This window comes from Mesoplodon bidens (genome assembly GCF_964165515.1).
Source record: "Mesoplodon bidens genome assembly, chromosome: 2".
NCBI lineage: Eukaryota > Metazoa > Chordata > Mammalia > Artiodactyla > Ziphiidae > Mesoplodon > Mesoplodon bidens.
In genome coordinates this window covers 40,861,374-40,883,034 of record NC_138177.1, presented here as the reverse complement: position 1 = coordinate 40,883,034, position 21,661 = coordinate 40,861,374, and the positions used below count along the sequence as shown (strand labels likewise).

Genomic DNA, 21,661 nt, shown 5'->3' with positions numbered 1-21,661 from the left:
TCGGCAGTTCTGCTCATTCCTGATATCAGAGAAAGAGAGAATGACCAAGAAAGAACCCAAAAGTAGCTTATGTGACAGCTATCTGAAGAAAAATCTAGATATTTGTATAGACACTTCATGGTTCTCAGTGAGGATCACTAGCTGAAGTAGGTTTCTCCCTACATTTGAGGTTGGGCATTTTCAGTGGTATCCAATTTCCTCACTTTTTTTTTTAATGGTATGGTGGGAAGAATATATTTTTAAGTGAAATGTATGTTTAAAGTTAGAAAAAATAAAATCTCAAAGCCCCAACACAGCTAAACCACAACTCAAACTTTCTCTTAGGTTAAAAGGAAGCCAATGAGCCCTAGAATTAACTCTGAGCCACAGCGAGCAGCACAGAAAACAGGATTTCTTGTTAACTGCTGATCGCCCCCAAGTAAGGGATAAAGCAAACACAAGGAATTAGCCATATATGACTTCAAACCACTGTCCACTGCTCAATCACAAAGGCTCATATTAGCAAAATGAAAAGGACTATTAAAAATATTTTTAAATCACAGAAAGCAAACAGTTCCATATGAGAAAAGCCACACGATTGGAAGTCTTAAGAAAAATCAAAGCTTGATTTCAAATATACTTTTCTCTGGAGGGAAATAAATGCCACAGCATCTGCCTTCAATTCATTCATGACTGGTTAGGATTAGCACATCCCGTAATAACTTCTTGGTGTTAATTTCACAAAGGATAAGTAATCTACTATTAAGAATCCAAGAGAAATTATTTTAAAAATAACATCAGAACACCAGAGACCCAAAAACAAGTCTACCACCATTTACTAATAATAAAATAGAGTATCTAGCTTATTTTCAGAAAAGGCAAGTTCACACAGCTTTACTGCTTACCTCCCAATTACAGACATTAAAACCCCCGACAACCAATTTAAGAACCGAGTGTTTCACAGAATCTGCATTTTGGTTAAAATCAAAGACTAACATTTGGCCATAGGATATAAGAGAGAGTAGGAAATGGAATGAGGAAGAAATATTTATAATGAAGTTTGTACATATATGGACAAATCCAAATTTCTGCAGAGGAAGCAAAATAAGTGGGATTTATTTCTCTGAACTTCTGTAGAACATGTCAGAGTTTCACTATAACACCATTTTAAGTAGTTGTCTACTTGTTTTCTGCACGTAATTATCTTTTGCAGTAAAATATTAAGTTGTGAGGGTGGATCCATGTTTTGCGGGGCCAGCATATGTAATCTGAGGGGCCCTCTCTAAGAAAAAGAATATAAAATTATGAATATAAATTACGTAGAGTGGACTGCAAGTGAGGGCCCCTGGAGGTTAAATACCAGCAGCTTCACAGTAAATTCATCACAAGGGTGAGAACTTACCAAGTCTCAAATTTCTGCTTCGTCCACATGGTGTCTTGCAGAGCACTGGGTATTTTATAGACATTCAGTACGTGTTGATTCCACTCATGTCAGAATCAAAGGATCTGACTATGAGATTAAATTCAAGGTCAAGCCTTGGCCTACCTAAACAGTTCAAGATATACCTTAACTCTTCATTCAGTTATACCTTAAATGATTGCTTGAATTAAATGTAATTTGAATTCATGTTGATTCTGTTATTTAACAATTGTCATCTAGCAATATTTTAACAATCCAAAAATGTCTACCCACCGTGACAGGAGAACAAACTGATTTTTTAAAATCATCAAATAAAAGCTGGATGTACATGAGCCACAGACTAAACACTCTAGTTCCTGTGTGTATGCCCACTATTTATGATGAGCAGCTGGAATTCACGTGTACTCTTTTACTGACTATGGACATCTGTGGTCTATTATCAATGGAGTTACCCAATAAGCAGAAGAGGTTACCAATTCCAAATAAAACTTGTAGGAGTTTTTGATGTGTTGACCTATTTCCTCATTCTGCCTGCCAACAGTTAGCATACTGCATCCTTTTTATAAATATGAAACAGTGGAAAGAAAATTCATATAATTCTTCAGGTTCTATTTATAGGTGTGAGGTATTATACAAGCAAACAAACTATGAAAGAAATGACTCACTAATCCCACAGGTTTATATTCCAGGCTTAATATTTTAAGTACTGCTATGTGAAAAAAAACTACGGAACTTCCCACCTATGTCAAAGTCCAGAGTTATCTTAACCGGATCACTGCATAATAAAGTATAGACGTTCTGTGAATGTTCCTGAATATGAACATATCAATAACCATTGGTCCAAACGATTTCACTCTTTATGCATCTATGAGGAAAATATCTTGAGAAAAACTCACTGTTATCAATAACCTTATTCGTGTCGTAACAGAATTAGATTATTAAAGGCCTTTCTTAAGACTGATAAACATGACTGCATAAAAAGAATTTTTAATGTCTTCACAAAAAAGAATATTTGTAAACAACTTTTAAAACCAAGGGACAAATTAGAAAAAAATATTTCCAACATATGATAGGCAAAAAAACCTAATTTTGATAATATACAAAGAGTTACAATTAGATGATCAACAATTAGATAACAATAGTCCAAAATAAAAATAAAGATATGAACAGAGAGTGCACAAAAAACACAAATGACCAATAAGTATTTTAAAACATGCTATACCTCACTCATAAATGTAAGAAACATAAATATAAAAACAATGAGCTACTTTTCAATGGACAGATGATAGCAGAGATGGTTTCAATTGCAGACATGAAAATACAGCTGGTAAGAGTGTAGGGAAAGCAAAGGGACACTCTCATTTTCTATGGACAGGAGAGTGGTTGGTACAGCTTTCTGGAGGGCAGTCTAGCAACGTCTTTCACATTTTAAAATGCTTATATGTTTTGACCCATCAGCTGCTCTTCTATGAAATTATCCTATAGAGTTCTCAAACAAATACTTAGAAAATATATACTCAAAGACACTCTTTGCAGCACTGTTTAAAAGTTTAAAAACAAATTAAACTGGAGAGAGCTTAACTGTCCATCCATAGAATACTCCATTCAATAAGTACTGTAAAGCCACTAAAAAGAATATAGTAAACCTATCTATATGTGCTGACTTTAAAATAACAATAACTTACATTTCTTGAGCTTTCACTATGCCAGCCGCTGTTCTAAGCCCTTTATATATGTTGAAGAACTTACTGAGTAAACAAATCTCCAAGACAAAGATAAGCGAAAAAAGCAAGGCACAGAACACACTATGTACTATGAGTCTATTTATATCATAAATATATATGATAAAATCATACATAAATAAAAATATATAAACACACATTTCTATACACCCAGAAAAACTTGGGAATAATACAGAAGGAATAATTTACAGTTATTATCCAGGAAGAATGGGACTGGAAATGGGACTTGGGGAAGTAGAAATTTTTTCTTTTTATTTCTTATTTTTTTTTCATAATTTTCTGAATTGTTTGAACTTTATATACATGGATTACTTCTATTTCTAAAATGTTAATATGTGTTATCTGCCTAATTAGGTTACAGTTTGTATCTATTTTTTTTCTTCCTACTTCCACGTATTTTAAAAAACCTAATAAATGTTATTTAGGAAAAAGTAGTAATATGAGAAAACATTAACGTTTCTTTTTATACCCTTCTATGGTATAAGAATTTTTAACACGAGCATCTATTACTTTCAAAATTTAAAAATCTAGTTAAAAATCAATATTCACTAAGTCAAACAGAATACCCTCCCTCCCTCCCTTCCTCCCTCCCTCCCTCCTTCCTTCCCTCCTTCCTTCCTTCCTTCCTTCCTTATGCAGGAAACCCCAGAATACAAGGATGTGGATGAGGACTCTCATGATTCTAAAGCAATCGTTTAGCTGACAGTTTTCTTCTTCCCAATACCAAGTCAATTTAATAATAATTTTTAAAAGATCAAGCTTAATTATATAAATAAAACAAAAATAATGGGGGGAAATACAGCTATCAATTATCAATGTGTGAATTATAATGCACACTGCTCTATTTATTCTGTGTAACTTATGACTTAACAACATAGATCAAGGACGATATGTCTGTGCATACCCGTAAAGCAGCCAATACATGGTGATTGTTAATAGTACATTTAGCAATTTTAATTCTCACAACAACCCAATAAGGTTCCTGGTTAATTGACTAATTTAGAAAATTATGAAAACATGGAGAAAATTGTAGAGTGGCAAATGATAACTGAAATCTATAAACAATTGAATCTACCTTTATGATAGGTACTCCTAACTCTTTTATAGATGTTTTTGTGAGATATTTTTACCAGAAATGGACAGTGAAGAAGCTCCTGAATAATCTCCATGCCCTTTGTTCCAAAGGTCCTTCCTTCCAGGTAACCCTTCCTCACGTGTCTCTCTCTCAGCATACCAAGTGCAGGTGATTCAGAACCTCATGCCTTCACTCTGCAAACAGCCTGACCTTTCTGTCGCCTCTCACACCCCTTCAGATTCTTACCTGTCCAGCAGCAGCTCCAGCACTTCTTTAGTGGAGGCAAAGCCTCTGTACGTTGACAGGAAGATGCTGATGTAGGTAAAGTCATTGTCCCCAAAAGCTGTCAGCAGGTTCTCCACGAGCTTCTCCAACGTGCCAGCTTTTATGGTCCTGATCTTACACGTCTCATACTGACTGACTGTATGCCCCGGAGGCAGCTGGTCGCCTTCAACCTGTACAATAAATTCATGATTTTGATCAGGAGGAATGACTCCCTAAGGTAAAACTGAAAACATTGAAGTAGTTGAAGCATGTTTTCCCTTAATTTCCCTACAGGAAGTCAGGTAAGGCAATCCTCGCACCTGTGAGTGTAGTAGAGCTGGATGGGCGGGCGGGGGCATGTAGGGGTGGTATGTGCATTCCCTTCCTCTCTAGAAGTAGAGGTATTACTTCATAGAGGTTACATGTGCTTCTACTTACTTCCCTATCAAGAACTAGGTTGCTGGCATATCCTGTCGAGAATGCTTTCTATGACCCCCAGGACCAAGTTTAGCAAATCTTTATCAATCACTCCCTCTGTATTGTTCCACGGTAAGTTTTCAAACTCACTCTCAAAGACAGCTCCTACAATGGTGTGCCGGAACCGATCGTGCTGGCTTTGGAGAGCTGATTGTTAAATATTTAGATTTGTGTGAGCCAGATGACATCATGCTGATAGCTTGAAAAAATCAGCCATGGGAAGAGTATGCTCTCCACAGACATCTAGGGAGATCTGACCGCGATCTGATGTTCTTTAGTTCATGGGAGGCAACACACTTTCTGATTCAGTATCACTGGTCATCAACAGAGTTGGCTGAGAAGTGTTTGTACGGAGCAGACCTCGGCTAATCTTTGACGAGTAATGGAAAGCGTAGGTGGGTGCGTGACCCCTGCCTTCTGGAGACTTGCAATGTACAAGAGAAGACGTTTCCTTCTGAAAAGTAGCTATCACATGAGAATGAAACTGTGAATAGTATTGGTAGGTATAACTGCACCTTGGAGACATAAACCATAATACTAAAGAACTAGATTAGTGATAATATCTGTAAAGCTTCAAAACTGAGCATGAGGGAAGTGAAATAAACTGAAGAAAAATACAGGTGTGCCTTACATTCTACAATAAACCTGTGCCTAACAAATTATACAGCTACGTGATTTTCAAAGTTTAACCTGTCCTTCATAGGCATAGGGGAAGATGCCCTACAGAGAGGAACTTTTTCTAAGCAAATAATCATTCTAAGCAATGCAAACAATCACCAGGCGATATCTCTGAATTTTAAGTGTGAATTGTTTTATATCAGATTTTCCTAAATTGAAATCATCAGACGTGTGAAGATTAAAGAAAAGGGGCAAAAAAGAGAGAACCGAACCTCTAAATGATGATATTGTGCTTATTAAGTCACGTTTGCTATTTCTTCACCTGGCCTGTCAAAAGTTAAACCACTGGAAGGAAATTAGCAGGCAAGATTGCCTTCTGTAAGACCAAAGCAAAGGCCATCACTTTTAGAAGGGGCTTAGAATAGCTTAATGTCATCACAGCTAACTGCTAGCAGGAGTTAATATTAAGACTCCAGCATATGCGGTGGATGACTTGATTTCTTTATTTAATTTTTGAAAGATACTTTTACTTTACCAAGGAAAGGGTTCTGGTTCAGTCAAAATACCAAATGTTTCTTTAGGCCTCTTAGGCCTGTTGACTCAGATCATGGCCTTACAATCATTCTTTATCACACTGTATGTAGTTTTAGAATAGGCCTAATAGTATCCATCTGTCTTCCAGGAGCTTCAGTTAACTTTAACTAGAAACAACAAATGAAGAATATATATGGTTTCAAAGTCTAATTATGTTTTTAATTACTTGGTACAGTGTTGTCCTAAGTGTGTGCTGTAAAACACTAGCTCCAAAACAAAAGGTCCTGCAGTCAGGTTTGGAAACTATAGAGTTAAACAAAGTCCAATATACTTCTGTGTTGTAGAATTTCTTAAAGTTTTTAATATGTTAACATGGTATGAAACTCCAAAAGAAGGATATGGTATATGACATTTTCTAATGGATTTCCCTTTAGTCTCAGAGCATCTTGCAGAACATCAGAAGGAACATACTTTGGAAAATGTTAGCTTAGTAAGTCACTGTGATGCATTTCAAACTTAATTCACATATGCCACTTTTTACTTAAAAAAAGAAAAATCAAGACATTATAAAATAAAATGTTAATTTTTATCTTCAAACATCTTTGTTCCAAACTTACGGTTACCAAGGGGGAAAGAGGGGGATGGGATGACTGGGAGATTGGGGCTGACATACATACACTACCACGGTCAAAATAGATAACTAATGAGAACCTACTATATAGCACAGGGAACTCTACTCAGTGCTCTGTGGTGACCTAAATGCGAAGGAAAGCTAAAAACAAGTGTATATATGTACACATATGACTGATTCGCTTTGCTGTACAGCAAGAAACTAACACAACCTTGTAAAGCAACTACACTTCAATAAAAATTAATGTAAAAAAATCTATGTTCCTTTGATCTCTTTCTTACTACCAAAATTTAGGGATATTTTGTGTTTTTCACTTTGTCACCTCTAAAGATCTGGCCAAAATAATGATCAGTCTGATAATATTAAAAAGTAGTAGTTAAAAAATATACCTCAATTTCAAATGTTAACAACAACAAAAGGAATGGCTTCTCAGTTTCTACAGATAGTCAAGCTCTAATCCTAAATCAAGTTTCCTTACCTTGTGACAATGTCAGGGTTCCCTCACCAAACAATTTTATACTTTGATGATTCTTACTTTACTCACAATGCAAATTCCACTTTAAATCTTTTCTTATTACAAGTAATAACTATTTAAAAGAACTGATTTTTCCCTAAGCAGTGATGTCGCCAAAAATTCAAACACAGAGAAAAATGCTTGTCAAAGACCCTGATGAAGTGGGTCCCTTTTCCTGCCAGAAAGCAGATTTGGCAGGAAGCCACATTTCTCCCTTGGGAATGGAATCATGTTACTCATTACCCCAGTCGCCTCCCTTCACTCCTTTTACTCTGAAAAAAATCTCAGTACGCATGCTTGATCCCCATAAGTCCCTTCAATGGTTTCTGTTCCTCAGTGTTTTTATCTGTACATTAGGAAGAACCATGATTGAGCTAACAGAATGGCTAATAGAATATTTTGAATATTTAGATTTTACAAATCATTCTCTCATGGCAACAGGTGAGCATCAATGGCAATATCATAAACTGAAGTACAGGAATTGCTCTGATGCCTAAAGCCATTCTCACAAAAGTTAACAATGCAACTTAAGATGTCAGAGCACTTGCTTACTCTCATTTTCTGCACATTTGCTAAGCACCCTAATATCTCTTTGCTATAACAGGGGGAAGGCCAGATTTTCGAAGATGAGTTTTAATTTACCAACATTGAAATAAAGTACATTTTTATGAAATAAAAATTTTGTAATTATCTGCTTGTTACTGGAATGGAAATAAAATGATACAAAAGTGAAACACACAAAAATACACTACGCCTATGGTTAGAATGGAGAAGCTAAAATTGTAGTTTCATTTTTGCAGCAAAATATTCAATAGCTACGTGACCCTTAAGAGACTTTAGAGTCTGTTTTTGTTTATAATATCTCAATACCTTTAAATTCTAGTTTAAAAGAATAGTTGGGAGAGGCGGCGGGGAGAGCCTTGGCAGACAAGTGTTTAAAAACCCAGACTTAGAAGAGCAAGACACGGAGGGCTGAGCATGCCCTCTGGGTTAGCACGCTAACAGGAAACAGCTCAATCTGGATTTAATCAGAGACCATCGCTTTACTGACAAGATCATGATACTGAGGCCACAAGAATGTTTCCTAATTGTTTTTTTGGCCAATCCTTCTGCCATTAGAATTCAGCTTTTCCTAAGAGAACATGTCTGACTCCTATGGGGTAAATATCTAAAACCCTGCCCAACTGTCCTAGCCATGGAATTTCCATAATTACCAATTTTGACATAAGGGGAACAGGAGAAGGAGAATGTGAGAGATGAAATGTGCCATGTTTCAATCGTGTTTCCAGTCATTGAGAAATATACTCTTTCGCCTTTGAAAACATAAACTGTTCACAACTTGGGTGTTTCTAATTTTTAAAAAATTGTCTTCAATCAATATAATCCTTTAGTCATCTGATACGTTAACAGGGAACGTGTTAAGTAAACAACCTCATTAGACTGGAGACAGTATGAAGTTCTTCTCCAAGCCATGCTTAATCTTCAGTACATCAGTTCTCAGGCAGCCTGGCTTGAGCAGAAACGTAAATAGTGAGCACTCTTCCAGTCATATATAACTCCCTAAGAAAATCTAAAACCCAGAGCCAAGGTTTTACAGAACTTTAAGAATAGCACATTGCTCTCTGTACGCTCATCCCAGAACACCAAGGGTCTATTTTGTAACATCTATTCAAATGCTCTGCAACCACCACCCAGAAACAATAAGAAACCACCACAGTATAGGAAATACTGTGAGATGACTCACAAACTCTGATCATTTGTCCACCTTGCCATGCAAAGAAAAAATACGTGTATGTAACGGCACAAAGCAGAACATTATGGAGAGGCCAGTGCATCTGAGTATAGAGATCTATTTACACGTGGGACATTCAGAGATGTAAGGCACAGTCTATACGAAACTTAAGGCATGTGATGTCAAGCTCAGTGTGAGCTTCTGCATCGTGTGAACTTCTACTCTGGGTGTCAACTAACTTCTTTTGCTAGGTTAGGGTTGCTAGGATGCCCAGCTAAATTTTAATTTCAGAAAAATAATAAATGAGTAATTTGGGAGCGTAAGTATGTCTCATGCAGTATTTAGGACCTACTCATACTGAAAAATGATTTGTTGTTTATCTGAATTTCCAAATTAACCTGGCATCCTGTACTTTTATTTCCTAAGTCTGGCAATTCGCTGCTAAGTGCATACAAAGGGTACGGAACGGATCTCTCATTTATTCATCTACTTATTCAGGCACACATTAACCAAACCGTACTATGTGCCAGGCACTGTGCAAGACAGTAGAGATACAAAGGTAAAGAGCATGTAGTTCAGACACCCAGGATGTTCAGTCTGAAGGAGGAAACAGACACAGAGAAACCATTATAATGCAATATGAGTAAAATGGTGGACAGATACGCAGATACCATGGAAGAACCAGGAGCGAGTCTACATAGAGGTAGCATCTGAAAGTGATGGGAAAGATAAGGATACCACCCACATGAAAGAAAACTGAGAAAGAGAAGCCAGATTCTTGTGAGGCAGAGGCACTGAATTCCACTTTAGTAATGTAAAACTTGGGAATTCCCTGGCGGTCCAGTGGTTAGGACTCTGCACTTCCACTGCAGGGGGCACTGGTTCAAACCCAGATCGGGGAACTAAGATCCCACAGGTTGCACAGCATGGCCAAAACAAGGGCGGGGGGGAAAGAAATGTAAAATTTGAAGTATCTTTGGGATTTTCCAATGGTACAGTCCAACAGGCAGTCAGAATCCAAAAGCTGGGGGATAGGTCTAAGATGGAAATATATAGGAGTCACATCAATTAAAACAGCTTCAGCCTCCAGGCAGAGTGAACAGAAAAAAAGACTAGAGGGCAGAGGATGGCATCTGGAAGAATACCCAAATTAAGAGGGTTCCAAGAGCAAAGATGTCAAGCACCGGAAGAAGCCCTGCACATATGGCAAATTTACACTCACCTGATCCGTGGTAGCACTTCTGGACAGAGAATCCAGGAGTAATCTTCACTGCCAGATTCATATAGATGCCAACATATGCACCTTCCACCTAATTACACAAACATATCGAGGTCTAGCCCACAGCATGCTGGAGCCAGCCTGTCCCGCTTGCAAGAGCTGATTGTAGACATTCCTCAATCCTATGTTCCATGACCTCATGTTGGTATTGTGAATCTGGCCATGGTGGAAATATCTACACCATGGAAATTGGCAAACTGGCTACAAATCGGGGCTTTGGGTCTGGAGAGGTGATTTATCAGCACACCACTGCCTAGAAGTCCCCCTCAGATTAGGCCAATGGCAAATTCAGGAGAGACTTCATATTGGTAGAACATTTTTCTCTTTCTGTGTCCACTCCAGTTAAGGCATGTGTGTTGTCACCATGACCGTAGACCTCACAGAAGATAGAAAATTATGCCTCTGAACTAAGAAAAAAAAGGAGAAGAGATAGAGGAGCACGTGCCTGACAAATTAACGTGCTCTTAAAACAATTACAGGATCCCCAAGAGCGGACTTTGCTTGAAGCCACACACGTTAGAATGCGGTCAGATTTCTACGATGAGTACGCTTCATCCTCAGGAAAATGCTAAGAGAGCTGTAATAACAAACAAGGGCCAGTGTTTTATCAGATAGAAATCCCAGTCCCTTCCACCATCCTGTCTCAGCAGAGTTTCCTAGATCGTCCCAAAGAGTCCAGGAACTCTCCAAGGGGAAACAGGAAGTTGTGTTTTCCATCTCCTAAAAAATGGTCGTCCTCCTGGCTGTGAATCTGTTCCGCCTGGTGTTAACCCATAACAGACTGGATCTTCTCTCACACGAACCCCTACTGCTGGCATTCTGGTCCTCCTCCTTTAAGGATTTAAGGAGTCTCTAAGGAGGCAGATTCAAAACTTAAGTGGATTTAAGGGAGTTTGCTGACTACGTTTTTCAAATAAAATAATTTCACTTTTATATGCTACTCTGCTGCTTGAAACTCAGAACGCTAATGATTAAGATGATTAAATGGCTTCCCTTTCCATCTCTGAGGCCAATTTACTATGGTACCTAGGGCAATAACTTGAAGTTTCAATGTCTTGGTCATTGGCTTTGCAAAATGAAGAAATCACATGCTATTTTGAGAAGTTCAAGGATTTACAGTTATGGGGGGAGGGAGGTTTGAACTAAAATAGTCACCGCTGCACGTGCCAAATTACATCACAAATTGTCAGGGTTTTTAGTGTCCAGAGTGAACTTGCAAAATTCACAGCTCCCTCCTGTCTCACACATTCAGGCCTCAAATGCCCAAGGTCTTCCTATGCTGAGGTCATAGGTTAACAGGCGCCCTGGCTTTCTGGAACTCATTCTGTTTTTGTGCAACCCAGCCAACCTCTGTCTGAAACGGTCAGCAGGGAGTAGTGAGCTTCTGTGGGACCTAATATTCTCTGTGAATGAAGCCTGCCTTGAATGGAAAGGCTTCCTCACAGCCCAGCAACTTTCCCAGCCCTCCATAAATCCCACCGACAGCTCCACGGGGCTTCATCTCCTGTTGAGATGTAAAGTGTTCCTTCACCAGTCTTTGCGGGAGCAGAGGGTGGCAGTTGCCTGATGTTTCCCAACTGAATCATTAGCTTGATTCTTCTTCTGAACACCACATTAAGGAATCTCTTATCCTCCCCACTTTCCTATGGGATAAATTCAGTTTTAAGCAAAGTAAACATTCAGTTCCCACTATTATTATCACCTATTACGACACAAGCATAAAAATCAAGCCCCATTATCAAAATGCCAGCAAAATCGTTATTCCCCTGGGTTTCAGAATTCGAGGAATGACTATCCAGCTTACTCCTTTTCCGCTCCAAAAATGAATCTTTCAAGCCTATGTGGACTTATAAATTCAAGTGTACAGTTGCACTTCACAGTTCCCACAAAGCTCTGGGACACAGAGTCCCTGGCAAGCACTCTACCCTCAGCACTGCATTTGGCACAGGTAGTGAGTGTTCCGAGACCATGCACGGGCTTGTAGAACTGGCTACCTACAGAGTGACAAGGTATCTTTCAAGCATCCTATCAGGTGATCCAATCTAGGGCAAAGTATGAAGACTGATTTAGTTTATCTTGAGTACCTCTCTCTGAAAGATACACCGAAGTAAACTGGCTTTAAAAAAAATAGGTTTCCCTATTCATAAGCTGCAAATTAATTCTAAGAAAATCATCCTTATGCCCGAAATAAAAAGGAAGAGACGGTTAACAGATATTTACTGAGCCTTTATGGGTTAGATGCTCAATCCTTACATCAATCCTTGGGTGTAGGAATTATTCTTACTTGACTTGAGGACACTGAGGTTTGGAGAAGTGAGCTGTCTCACCCAGTTAGCCAGCCAATTAGCATAACTGACAGAGTCAGGATATAAAAATAACCCTGTCTTTCTATTACAGCGTGTTGCATTAAAATGCAAAGTGACACAGTATTGGGTATTCAGTCTCCTTATTTGTACACCTAAGACTAGAATCTCCATATTTCATAGGACTGTTGTAAGAAAGAGATAAAATTAGATAATAGATCTGAAAGCATGTTGAACGGTTACAAGAACTATTCAGGATTCTACAGATAAAAGAAAATATTGTATGTCATACTACAATCCTTCTCTTTTCACTTTCTTTCCCCTACCCCAATTACTTTCACCAAAATTAGGTCTTATGACATCAAGTATTCTCTGGCATTATCCCTCTTACTTCCTGACATTGACTGAGATCTTTAACACCTAAAGATTTTTTTAAAATACTGTTTTTGTGTTAAACACCCTCTTTGGAGGAAAACGAAACTTCCCCTTCATTATTGTGGTTTCTTAAATGGGTAAATTAAGTCCAAGAAAGATGAATGACTTCACTCAAGGGCTCCAAAAGATGCCCGGAGAACAAGGTCAGTAAGTTGCTTGAGAAGTTACACGACGACCCAAAACCTATGGGATGCAGCAAAAGCAGTTCTAAGAGGGAAGTTTATAGCAATACAATCCCACCTTAAGAAACAGGAAACATCTCGAATAAACAACCTAACCTTGCACCTAAAGCAGTTAGAGAAAGAAGAACAAAAACATCCCAAAGTTAGCAGAAGGAAAGAAATCATAAAAATCACATCAGAAATAAATGAAAAAGAAATGAAGGAAACGATAGCAAAGATCAATAAAACTAAAAGCTGGTTCTTTGAGAAGATAAACAAAATTGATAAACCATTAGTCAGACTCATCAAGAAAAAAAGGGAGAAGACTCAAATAAATAGAACTAGAAATGAAAAAGGAGAAGTAACAACTGACACTGCAGAAATACAAAAGATCATGAGAGATTACTACAAGCAACTCTATGCAAATAAAATGGACAACCTGGAAGAAATGGACAAATTCTTAGAAACGCACAACATGCCAAGATTGAATCAGGAAGAAATAGAAAATATGAACAGACCAATCACAAGCACTGAAATTGAAACTGTGATAAAAAATCTTCCAACAAACAAAAGCCCAAGACCAGATGGCTTCACAGGTGAATTCTATCAAGCATTTAGAGAAGAGCTAAAACCTATCCTTCTCAAACTCTTCCAAAATATAGCAGAGGGAGGAACACTCCCAAACTCATTCTACGAGGCCACCATCACCTTGATACCAAAACCAGACAAGGATGTCACAAAGAAAGAAAACTACAGGCCAATATCACTGATGAACATAGATGCAAAAATCCTCAACAAAATACTAGCAAACAGAATCCAACAGCACATTAAAAGGATCATACACCATGATCAAGTGGGGTTTATTCCAGGAATGCAAGGATTCTTCAATATACACAAATCAATCAACGTGATACACCATATTAACAAATTGAAGGAGAAAAACCATATGATCATCTCAATAGATGCAGAGAAAGCTTTCAACAAAATTTAACACCCATTTATGATAAAAACCCTGCAGAAAGTAGGCATAGAGGGAACTTTCCTCAACATAATAAAGGCCATATATGACAAACCCACAGCCAGCATTGTCCTCAATGGTGAAAAACTGAAACCATTTCCACTAAGATCAGGAACAAGACAAGGTTGCCCACTCTCACCACTCTTATTCAACATAGTTTTGGAAGTTTTAGCCACAGCAATCAGAGAAGAAAAGGAAATAAAAGGAATCCAAATCGGAAAAGAAGAAGTAAAGCTGTCACTGTTTGCAGATGACATGATACTATACATAGAGAATCCTAAAGATGCTACCAGAAAACTAATAGAGCTAATCAATGAATTTGGTAAAGTTGCAGGATACAAAATTAATGCACAGAAATCTCTGGCATTCCTATATACTAATGATGAAAAATCTGAAAGTGAAATCAAGGAAACACTCCCATTTACCATTGCAACAAAAAGAATAAAATATCTAGGAATAAACCTACCTAAGGAGACAAAAGACCTGTATGCAGAAAATTATAAGACACTGATGAAAGAAATTAAAGATGATACAAATAGATGGAGAGATGTACCATGTTCTTGGATTGGAAGAATCAACATTGTGAAAATGACTCTACTACCCAAAGCAATCTACAGATTCAATGCAATCCCTATCAAACTACCAATGGCATTTTTCACAGAACTAGAGCAAAAAATTTCACAATTTGTATGGAAACACAAAAGAGCCTGAATAGCCAAAGCAATCTTGAGAACGAAAAATGGAGCTGGAGGAATCAGGCTCCCTGACTTCAGACTATACTACAAAGCTACAGTAATCAAGACAGTATGGTACTGGCACAAAAACAGAAACATAGATCAATGGAACAGGATAGAAAGTCCAGAGATAAACCCACGGACATATGGTCACCTTATCTTTGATAAAGGAGGCAGGAATGTACAGTGGAGAAAGGACAGTCTCTTCAATAAGTGGTGCTGGGAAAACTGGATAGGGACATGTAAAAGTATGAGATTAGATCACTCCCTAACACCATACACAAAAATAAGCTCAAAATGGATTAAAGACCTAAATGTAAGGCCAGACACTATCAAACTCTTAGAAGAAAACATAGGCAGAACACTCTATGACATAAATCACAGCAAGATCCTTTTTGACCCACCTCCTAGAGAAATGGAAATAAAGACAAAAATAAACACATGGGACCTAATGAAACTTAAAAGCTTTTGCACAGCAAAGGAAACCATAAACAAGACCAAAAGACAACCCTCAGAATGGGAGAAAATATTTGTAAATGAAGCAACTGACAAAGGATTAATCTCCAAAATTTATAAGCAGCTCATGCAGCTCAATAACAAAAAAACAAACAACCCAATCCAAAAATGGGCAGAAGACCTAAATAGACATTTCTCCACAGAAGATATACAGACTGCCAACAAACACATGAAAGGATGCTCAACATCTTTGCTCATTAGAGAAATGCAAATCAAAACTACAATGAGATATCATCTCACACCAGTCAGAATGGCCATCATCAAAAAATCTAGAAACAATAAATGCTGGAGAGGGTGTGGAAAAAAAGGAACACTCTTGCACTGCTGGTGGGAATGTGAATTGGTACAGCCACTATGGAGAACGGTATGGAGGTTCCTTAAAAAACTACAAATAGAACTACCATATGACCCAGCAATCCCACTACTGGGCATATACCCTGAGAAAACCATAATTCAAAAAGAGACATGTACCAAAATGTTCATAGCAGCCCTATTTACAATAGCCCGGAGATGGAAACAACCTAAGTGTCCATTATCAGATGAATGGGTAAAGAAGATGTGGCACATATATACAATGGAATATTACTCAGCCATAAAAAGAAATGAAATTGAGCTATTTGTACTGAGGTGGATGGACCTAGAGTCTGTCATACAGAGTGAAGTAAGTCAGAAAGAGAAAGACAAATACTGTATGCTGACACATATATATGGAATTTAAGAAAAAAAATGTCATGAAGAACATAGGGGTAAGACAGGAATAAAGACACAGACCTACTAGAGAATGGACTTGAGGATATGGGGAGGGGGAAGGGTAAGCTGTGACAAAGTGAAAGAGCGGCATGGACATATACACACTACCAAACGTAAGGTAGATAGCTAGTGGGAAGCAGCCGCATAGCACAGGGAGATCAGCTCGGTGCTTTGTGACCACCTGGAGGGGTGGGATAGGGAGGGTGGGAGGGAGACGCAAAAGGGAGGGGATATGGGAACATATGTATATGTATAACTGATTAAATTTGTTATAAAGCAAAAAACAAAAATAAAAAAAAAGCTAAAAAAAAAAAAAAAAAAAGCTGCCCGGAGAACAAGGTCAGTAAGTTGCTTGAGAAGTTACTGGATAACACAGTGTAGGATCCCTGGGGGTTGCAGGGGGACTCACTAATAATCTAATTTCCAGATTATTAATTAGTTTTCCTACCTGCTAGGTTTATAAATCTCTCTAGTCATGCGACAATTGCCTTATATTTTTAGAAAGAACGGAAAATGAAAGCAAAATGACAATATGATTGGTTATGTGATATAGCCAGACAAAGCGGCGCTGACACTTAATAAAAATAGATAGAGGAGAGGGCAGAGGATAGAGAGAATTGATACCTGGCAAAAACACAGATCCAATTTCCCCAAGCAAACAGAAACTTTTGGAAAGAGAACCATTTTGTCCACTAGACTTTAATGTGTCCAAAATATATGTAAAAAAATAGGCATGTCAGTTGTAAAGAAAATATTTATCTTCCTAATAACATGCTCATCATTCCCATGGCTCATGACCCACTCTTGATGTCAGTTAGTAAAAAGAGTATTAAAAGAGCTCCCATTATGCAAAGAATCCAAATGAGGGGCGAAGGGAATCTACAAAAGAAATGAACGACTATACTCTAAAAACTTAACAGTAGAGGTTATATGAATGTGAATTTTTTCATTTAATGGGATGGAAGGAAAGATGTGTAGAGCTTAACATCAGTGAATATTTAATAAATTAAATAAATGCCAGGTAAATAAGCAGCGGCCTTACAGAGAGAATTTAAGCACTGATGGGGACAAAGGTCCCTTGCAACCCTGAGCTTCAACTTCCATGCCTTCATAAGGAAGGCATGGAACTAGATTCTTTTTCTAGTTCCAGGTCAATCAATCTTCACATACTTGTTAGTGCCCTCTGTTTGTCTCAGCAGTGAGCTAGAATAACTCTTTCTAATTTAATTGCTTTTGTTATTTCCTAAATACACTTGAGAGGATCCATTCATTCAACATCTATTTGTTGAGCTCCTACTATGTGACTGCTGAAAGCCAAGGTAACAACAGAGAACCCAACAAGATGTTGACTTGCACAGATAAGTCCCCTTCCTCTACAACTAAAGGAGAAGAAAGCAGATGGATGAGCCGTCATGACTGGATCTGGGCTTGGTCTTATGAAGCCCATTCCCTAGAGTCAGAGTCTTCAAATTACCCAGTCCTGAGAGTTTAAAGCTACTCCGCAAGGAATACCATAGAGAGATATGGCTGATTTTACCATGACACGCAAATAGATAGAAGCTATGACTATGAAGAGAGCGACTCTTTCTAATCAATGCTATATAACTGTAAATAGTAATTGGAGATGGAACCACTGGCCAAATTAAAGTAAATATATACAGTCCTCAGCCATAGCTTCTCTGTGACCTCCCCAGCCGTGCTCTGGTAACAGACCAATGGACTGCGTCATTCATTTGTATAGATCGAATCAGTTTTATTTTTAACCAAAGGCACTACTCAACTTCATAAAGACCGTATGTTCAGAAAAGCTTCTAAAGTTTTAGTTATAGTAGTTTGAGTTTCTGAATATAAGATATTTTAAGATTTTTTTTGGTAAAAGATGTCACTAAAAACAATGTACATTTTGGAATTTGTCTGTTTCCTTGAACACACTAAGCAGTTTTCAAGAGGATCACTTGAGATGCTGGGTAAAATTAGATTCCTGAGTCCATATTCCAGAGATTCTGATCAGTAGACCTAAAATAAAGCCAAGGGATCTGCATTTTAGCCAGCATCCCCGATAATTTTAAATGCAGAAGATCTACTGATTACCCTTTGAGAAATACTGTGCTTGACAATGCAAAAACCAAAGGTGAGTAAAAGGTTTATTGATGGGATAAAGGAGAAGTTGATTAACCAATATAAAGCTTAGACAAAGTCGTGTGGCCTCTCTTAGTCTTAGTTTCCTCATTTGTAAAGTGGGAACAGTTTTACCTTTACCTTCCTTTACTCACCTTGATGTTGCATGGATGATTCCCAAAAAATGTAGGATAAGCTTTGAACTGCATGAGATAAAAGAACTACATAGTAAAGTAAGGTATTATTAACACTTATGCAATGGCCTGAGATGCCTTCAAGCAAACCAAGTGATCTTTCTTATGTGTTTATCTTATGAAATTCAATGGGTTTTCCCACAAGAAGGGAAGGTATTACATGGGCCTACAGAGTTTACTTCTGCCTTCATTACTCCTCCACCTGGTTGCGGATCCCATGGAAATGTTTCAGCATTACCTCCTGGGGCATTCCTGCAGAACCGGCACCGTGGATTCCCGCCTGGAACTGTCTGCCCCCTGTGCTTACAAACATCACCTTCTCAGCAACAACAATCAATAATTCTAAGCGCTTTCTATGTGTCCCATAATAACCTTAGAGAGCAGATACATGTCTTATCCCCATTTTACAGATATTTTACAGAAAAATGAGGCCCAGAGAGGCTAAGTGACTTGTCCCAGGGCACACAGCTAAAAAGTGGCCAAAGCCAGGATTCAAGTCCAAGTGGTATGGAGCCACAGTCACACTTAACCAGAATTCTATTTCATCTCCTTCAAGGGTCTCCTGTGATACTACAGGTTGGTCACTAGTTCTTGGTCCTTCACTTACCATCAGTATGGAAACATTCCCAACCTCAAGCCTCTTTCCTTCTTAGTCTATACTCTCTTTCTGGCCATTCCATACATACTACGCACTGCCCCTGCCCCCCGTTTCACCTAACATAAATATTATACTAACTCCCAAATCTTTAACTCCAGTTCTTACTTTCCTTCTAAATTCTAGACATGAATTTCCAATTACTACACATCCACCTGGATAATCCATAAGGAACTCTAACTCAACGTGTACAAAAAGAAACTCTCATTTTATTCCTCTAAAATCTCACCCCTTCTCTAGCTTCTGACTTCATTAATGATCCAAGTCATAAACCTACAAATCATCTTTATTCCCGACTTATCTCCCCCTCACCTCCAAAATCCAACCTGTCCCATTCCCTAAATATCTCTCCATTCTATTCTTCTCCCCCATCTTGTCTTACCCTAATTTAGACCTCATTTCTTAACTGGGTATGTATAACAAGCACTTAAGTTGTTTCACTTGCCTCTAGTCTTGCTAAAATCATCTTTCTAAAGCACAAATCCTAGTTTCAGAATAAAGCCCAAGTACCTGCCAAAGCTAAACATGCCTATCCTATGACTCAGCAATTCCATTCCTAAAAGATACGAGTGGTATGCCCACCGACAGACAGGGACAGAAACATTTATAGCAGCTTCATTCATAATAGCCAAACACACTTTCCATAGTATGTTGTAAGCATTTGTTTACTGACAGGCATCCTCCGCTAGACCATAAAATTGTTAAAGGCAAAGTCTAGTCATATGAATATTTATAGCTCCAGAAATTAGCCTATAACCACATCAATAAGCACTTCAAGAATATTAAATAAATATGTTTTTAAGATAAAAATGAGTTTTTCATCTAACAAATCTATCTAATGATAGAATGTTCCCTAAGTAACATTTTCCTTGATTCTTCTAAATTCAGTCAAATAAAAAAATATGTACATACACACAAGAAAAGTCTGTCCATATACAATAAAAGTATACAATGCTTGCTCATCACCTCTGAGTTGGACTGCTGAGGTAAATACCCTTTCAAATTGTTTTTACGGCATCCCTAGTAATCTTTTAAAGACACAAATCAGATCATGTCACTCCCCTGCTTAAAGCCTCTCGCTGGCTTCCCATGACACTTGGAATAATATGCAGACTCTACCATGGCCCACAGGCCCTTCCTGCCTACCTCCTTGACTTCACCACCAAAATCATCTCCCTCCCTCTCTAAGCCCCAGCCATACCAGTCTTCTTTCAGTTCTTCAAAGCAAGCTCATTCACACCTAAGGATTTTTTTGCATTTGTTCCTTCTGCCTAACACGCTGCTCAGCCTGATTTTCTCCTGGTGGGTCCTTCCCCTCATTCACTGCTTTTGATCAAGTGGTATCTCCTCGGATACACCACCTGGACCATCCCTCCGGTGTCCCACTACCCATCTTCCCCGGCCAGGCTAGATCATGCCATCTAGGTTAACTGCCTTATAGCCCTGACTTGTTTGCACGTTTACTGTCTGTAAATTCTACAACAGCAGAATTCTTATCCTGTTCACTACTAAATCCCTGGGGTATAGAATAATGTCTAACACACAGCAAGTGCTCAGTAAATGTTTGTTGTAATAAGTGAAAAACAAATTAATGTTGTAATTAAACGGCAAATCATTTAAAAATCTGAATGAAAGGCTGATTATATTCCATAGATCTATTGAAGAATGCCAAGCTCTCCTCGGAACTAAAAAAATCTTAGGTAAACAAAGTTAACTGTTTCTATCCCTTCACAGCAGTTGAGAACTACAGTGAACTCTCAAAATGACTATTTGGAGCTTTTTTTGAGTCTCCATTAATTCCATACTTGGTTATCATGATTATAAAAATTACTGAAGTCATGGGGGTTTTTTCCTCCAGAATTCTTTTCCCATCAAGATCGAGTCCCTGAATCAAACTACACATCACAAGGATCTCTCGTTCTCTGAGGCTGACACTGTCCGCACTGTTCTGTCAGATGTAAATGTCACTGAACCAATTGCTTGCTTTGAAAACAAAGAGTGGGAATATGCTCTTGTTTTGACTTCTTGCAGCTCCAGCTGGGAGTATATGAGGAAATGAATACACAAGCTAATCAACCAGCTACATAATGTAGGTGTAAATACACTACAAGTTTACTTCTGAGGTGTTGGACTACCAAGAAGCTTCCAATACTTTCTGCATGAAAGACATGGTATAAAGTAAGTAAGGAGTTTATCTGAAGCCTTTTAACGTCCCCTTTCTTCTGTGCCAGGTTCTAAGCCTTGAACACTAAGAACGCTGTTTGAGGTCCCTGAATTTATAGTAAGTTTGTATTACTGAAACAAACAAGTGCTCTAACGTCGCATTCTAGAATGCTACGTAAGAGTGCTTTCCACCTTATAACAAGGCTAACTTGCTATCCCAGGCATTAAACCCTCTTCAGTGGAGGTCTAGAGGACTGCAGCTTTACCACAAATCCTACTTTCATTCATTCATTTATTCTGAAATATTTAGTGAGCTTTTACTATGCTTAAGTTGCTATATTATAAGACA

General features: G+C 38.1%; 1 protein-coding gene across 3 annotated transcripts in view; it reads right to left on the bottom strand.

Annotated features, from left to right (window-relative positions):
* The window catches only part of RGL1 (ral guanine nucleotide dissociation stimulator like 1), a 270,733-nt gene that overhangs the window by 83,590 nt on the left and 165,482 nt on the right, over positions 1 to 21,661 (bottom strand). For all 3 annotated transcript variants that reach the window (XM_081223516.1, XM_081223514.1, XM_081223515.1), the window contains one exon: positions 4,463 to 4,671. In XM_081223516.1, coding sequence (XP_081079642.1) covers positions 4,463 to 4,671 — 209 coding nt within the window. The remainder of the gene's footprint in view (positions 1 to 4,462; positions 4,672 to 21,661) is intronic.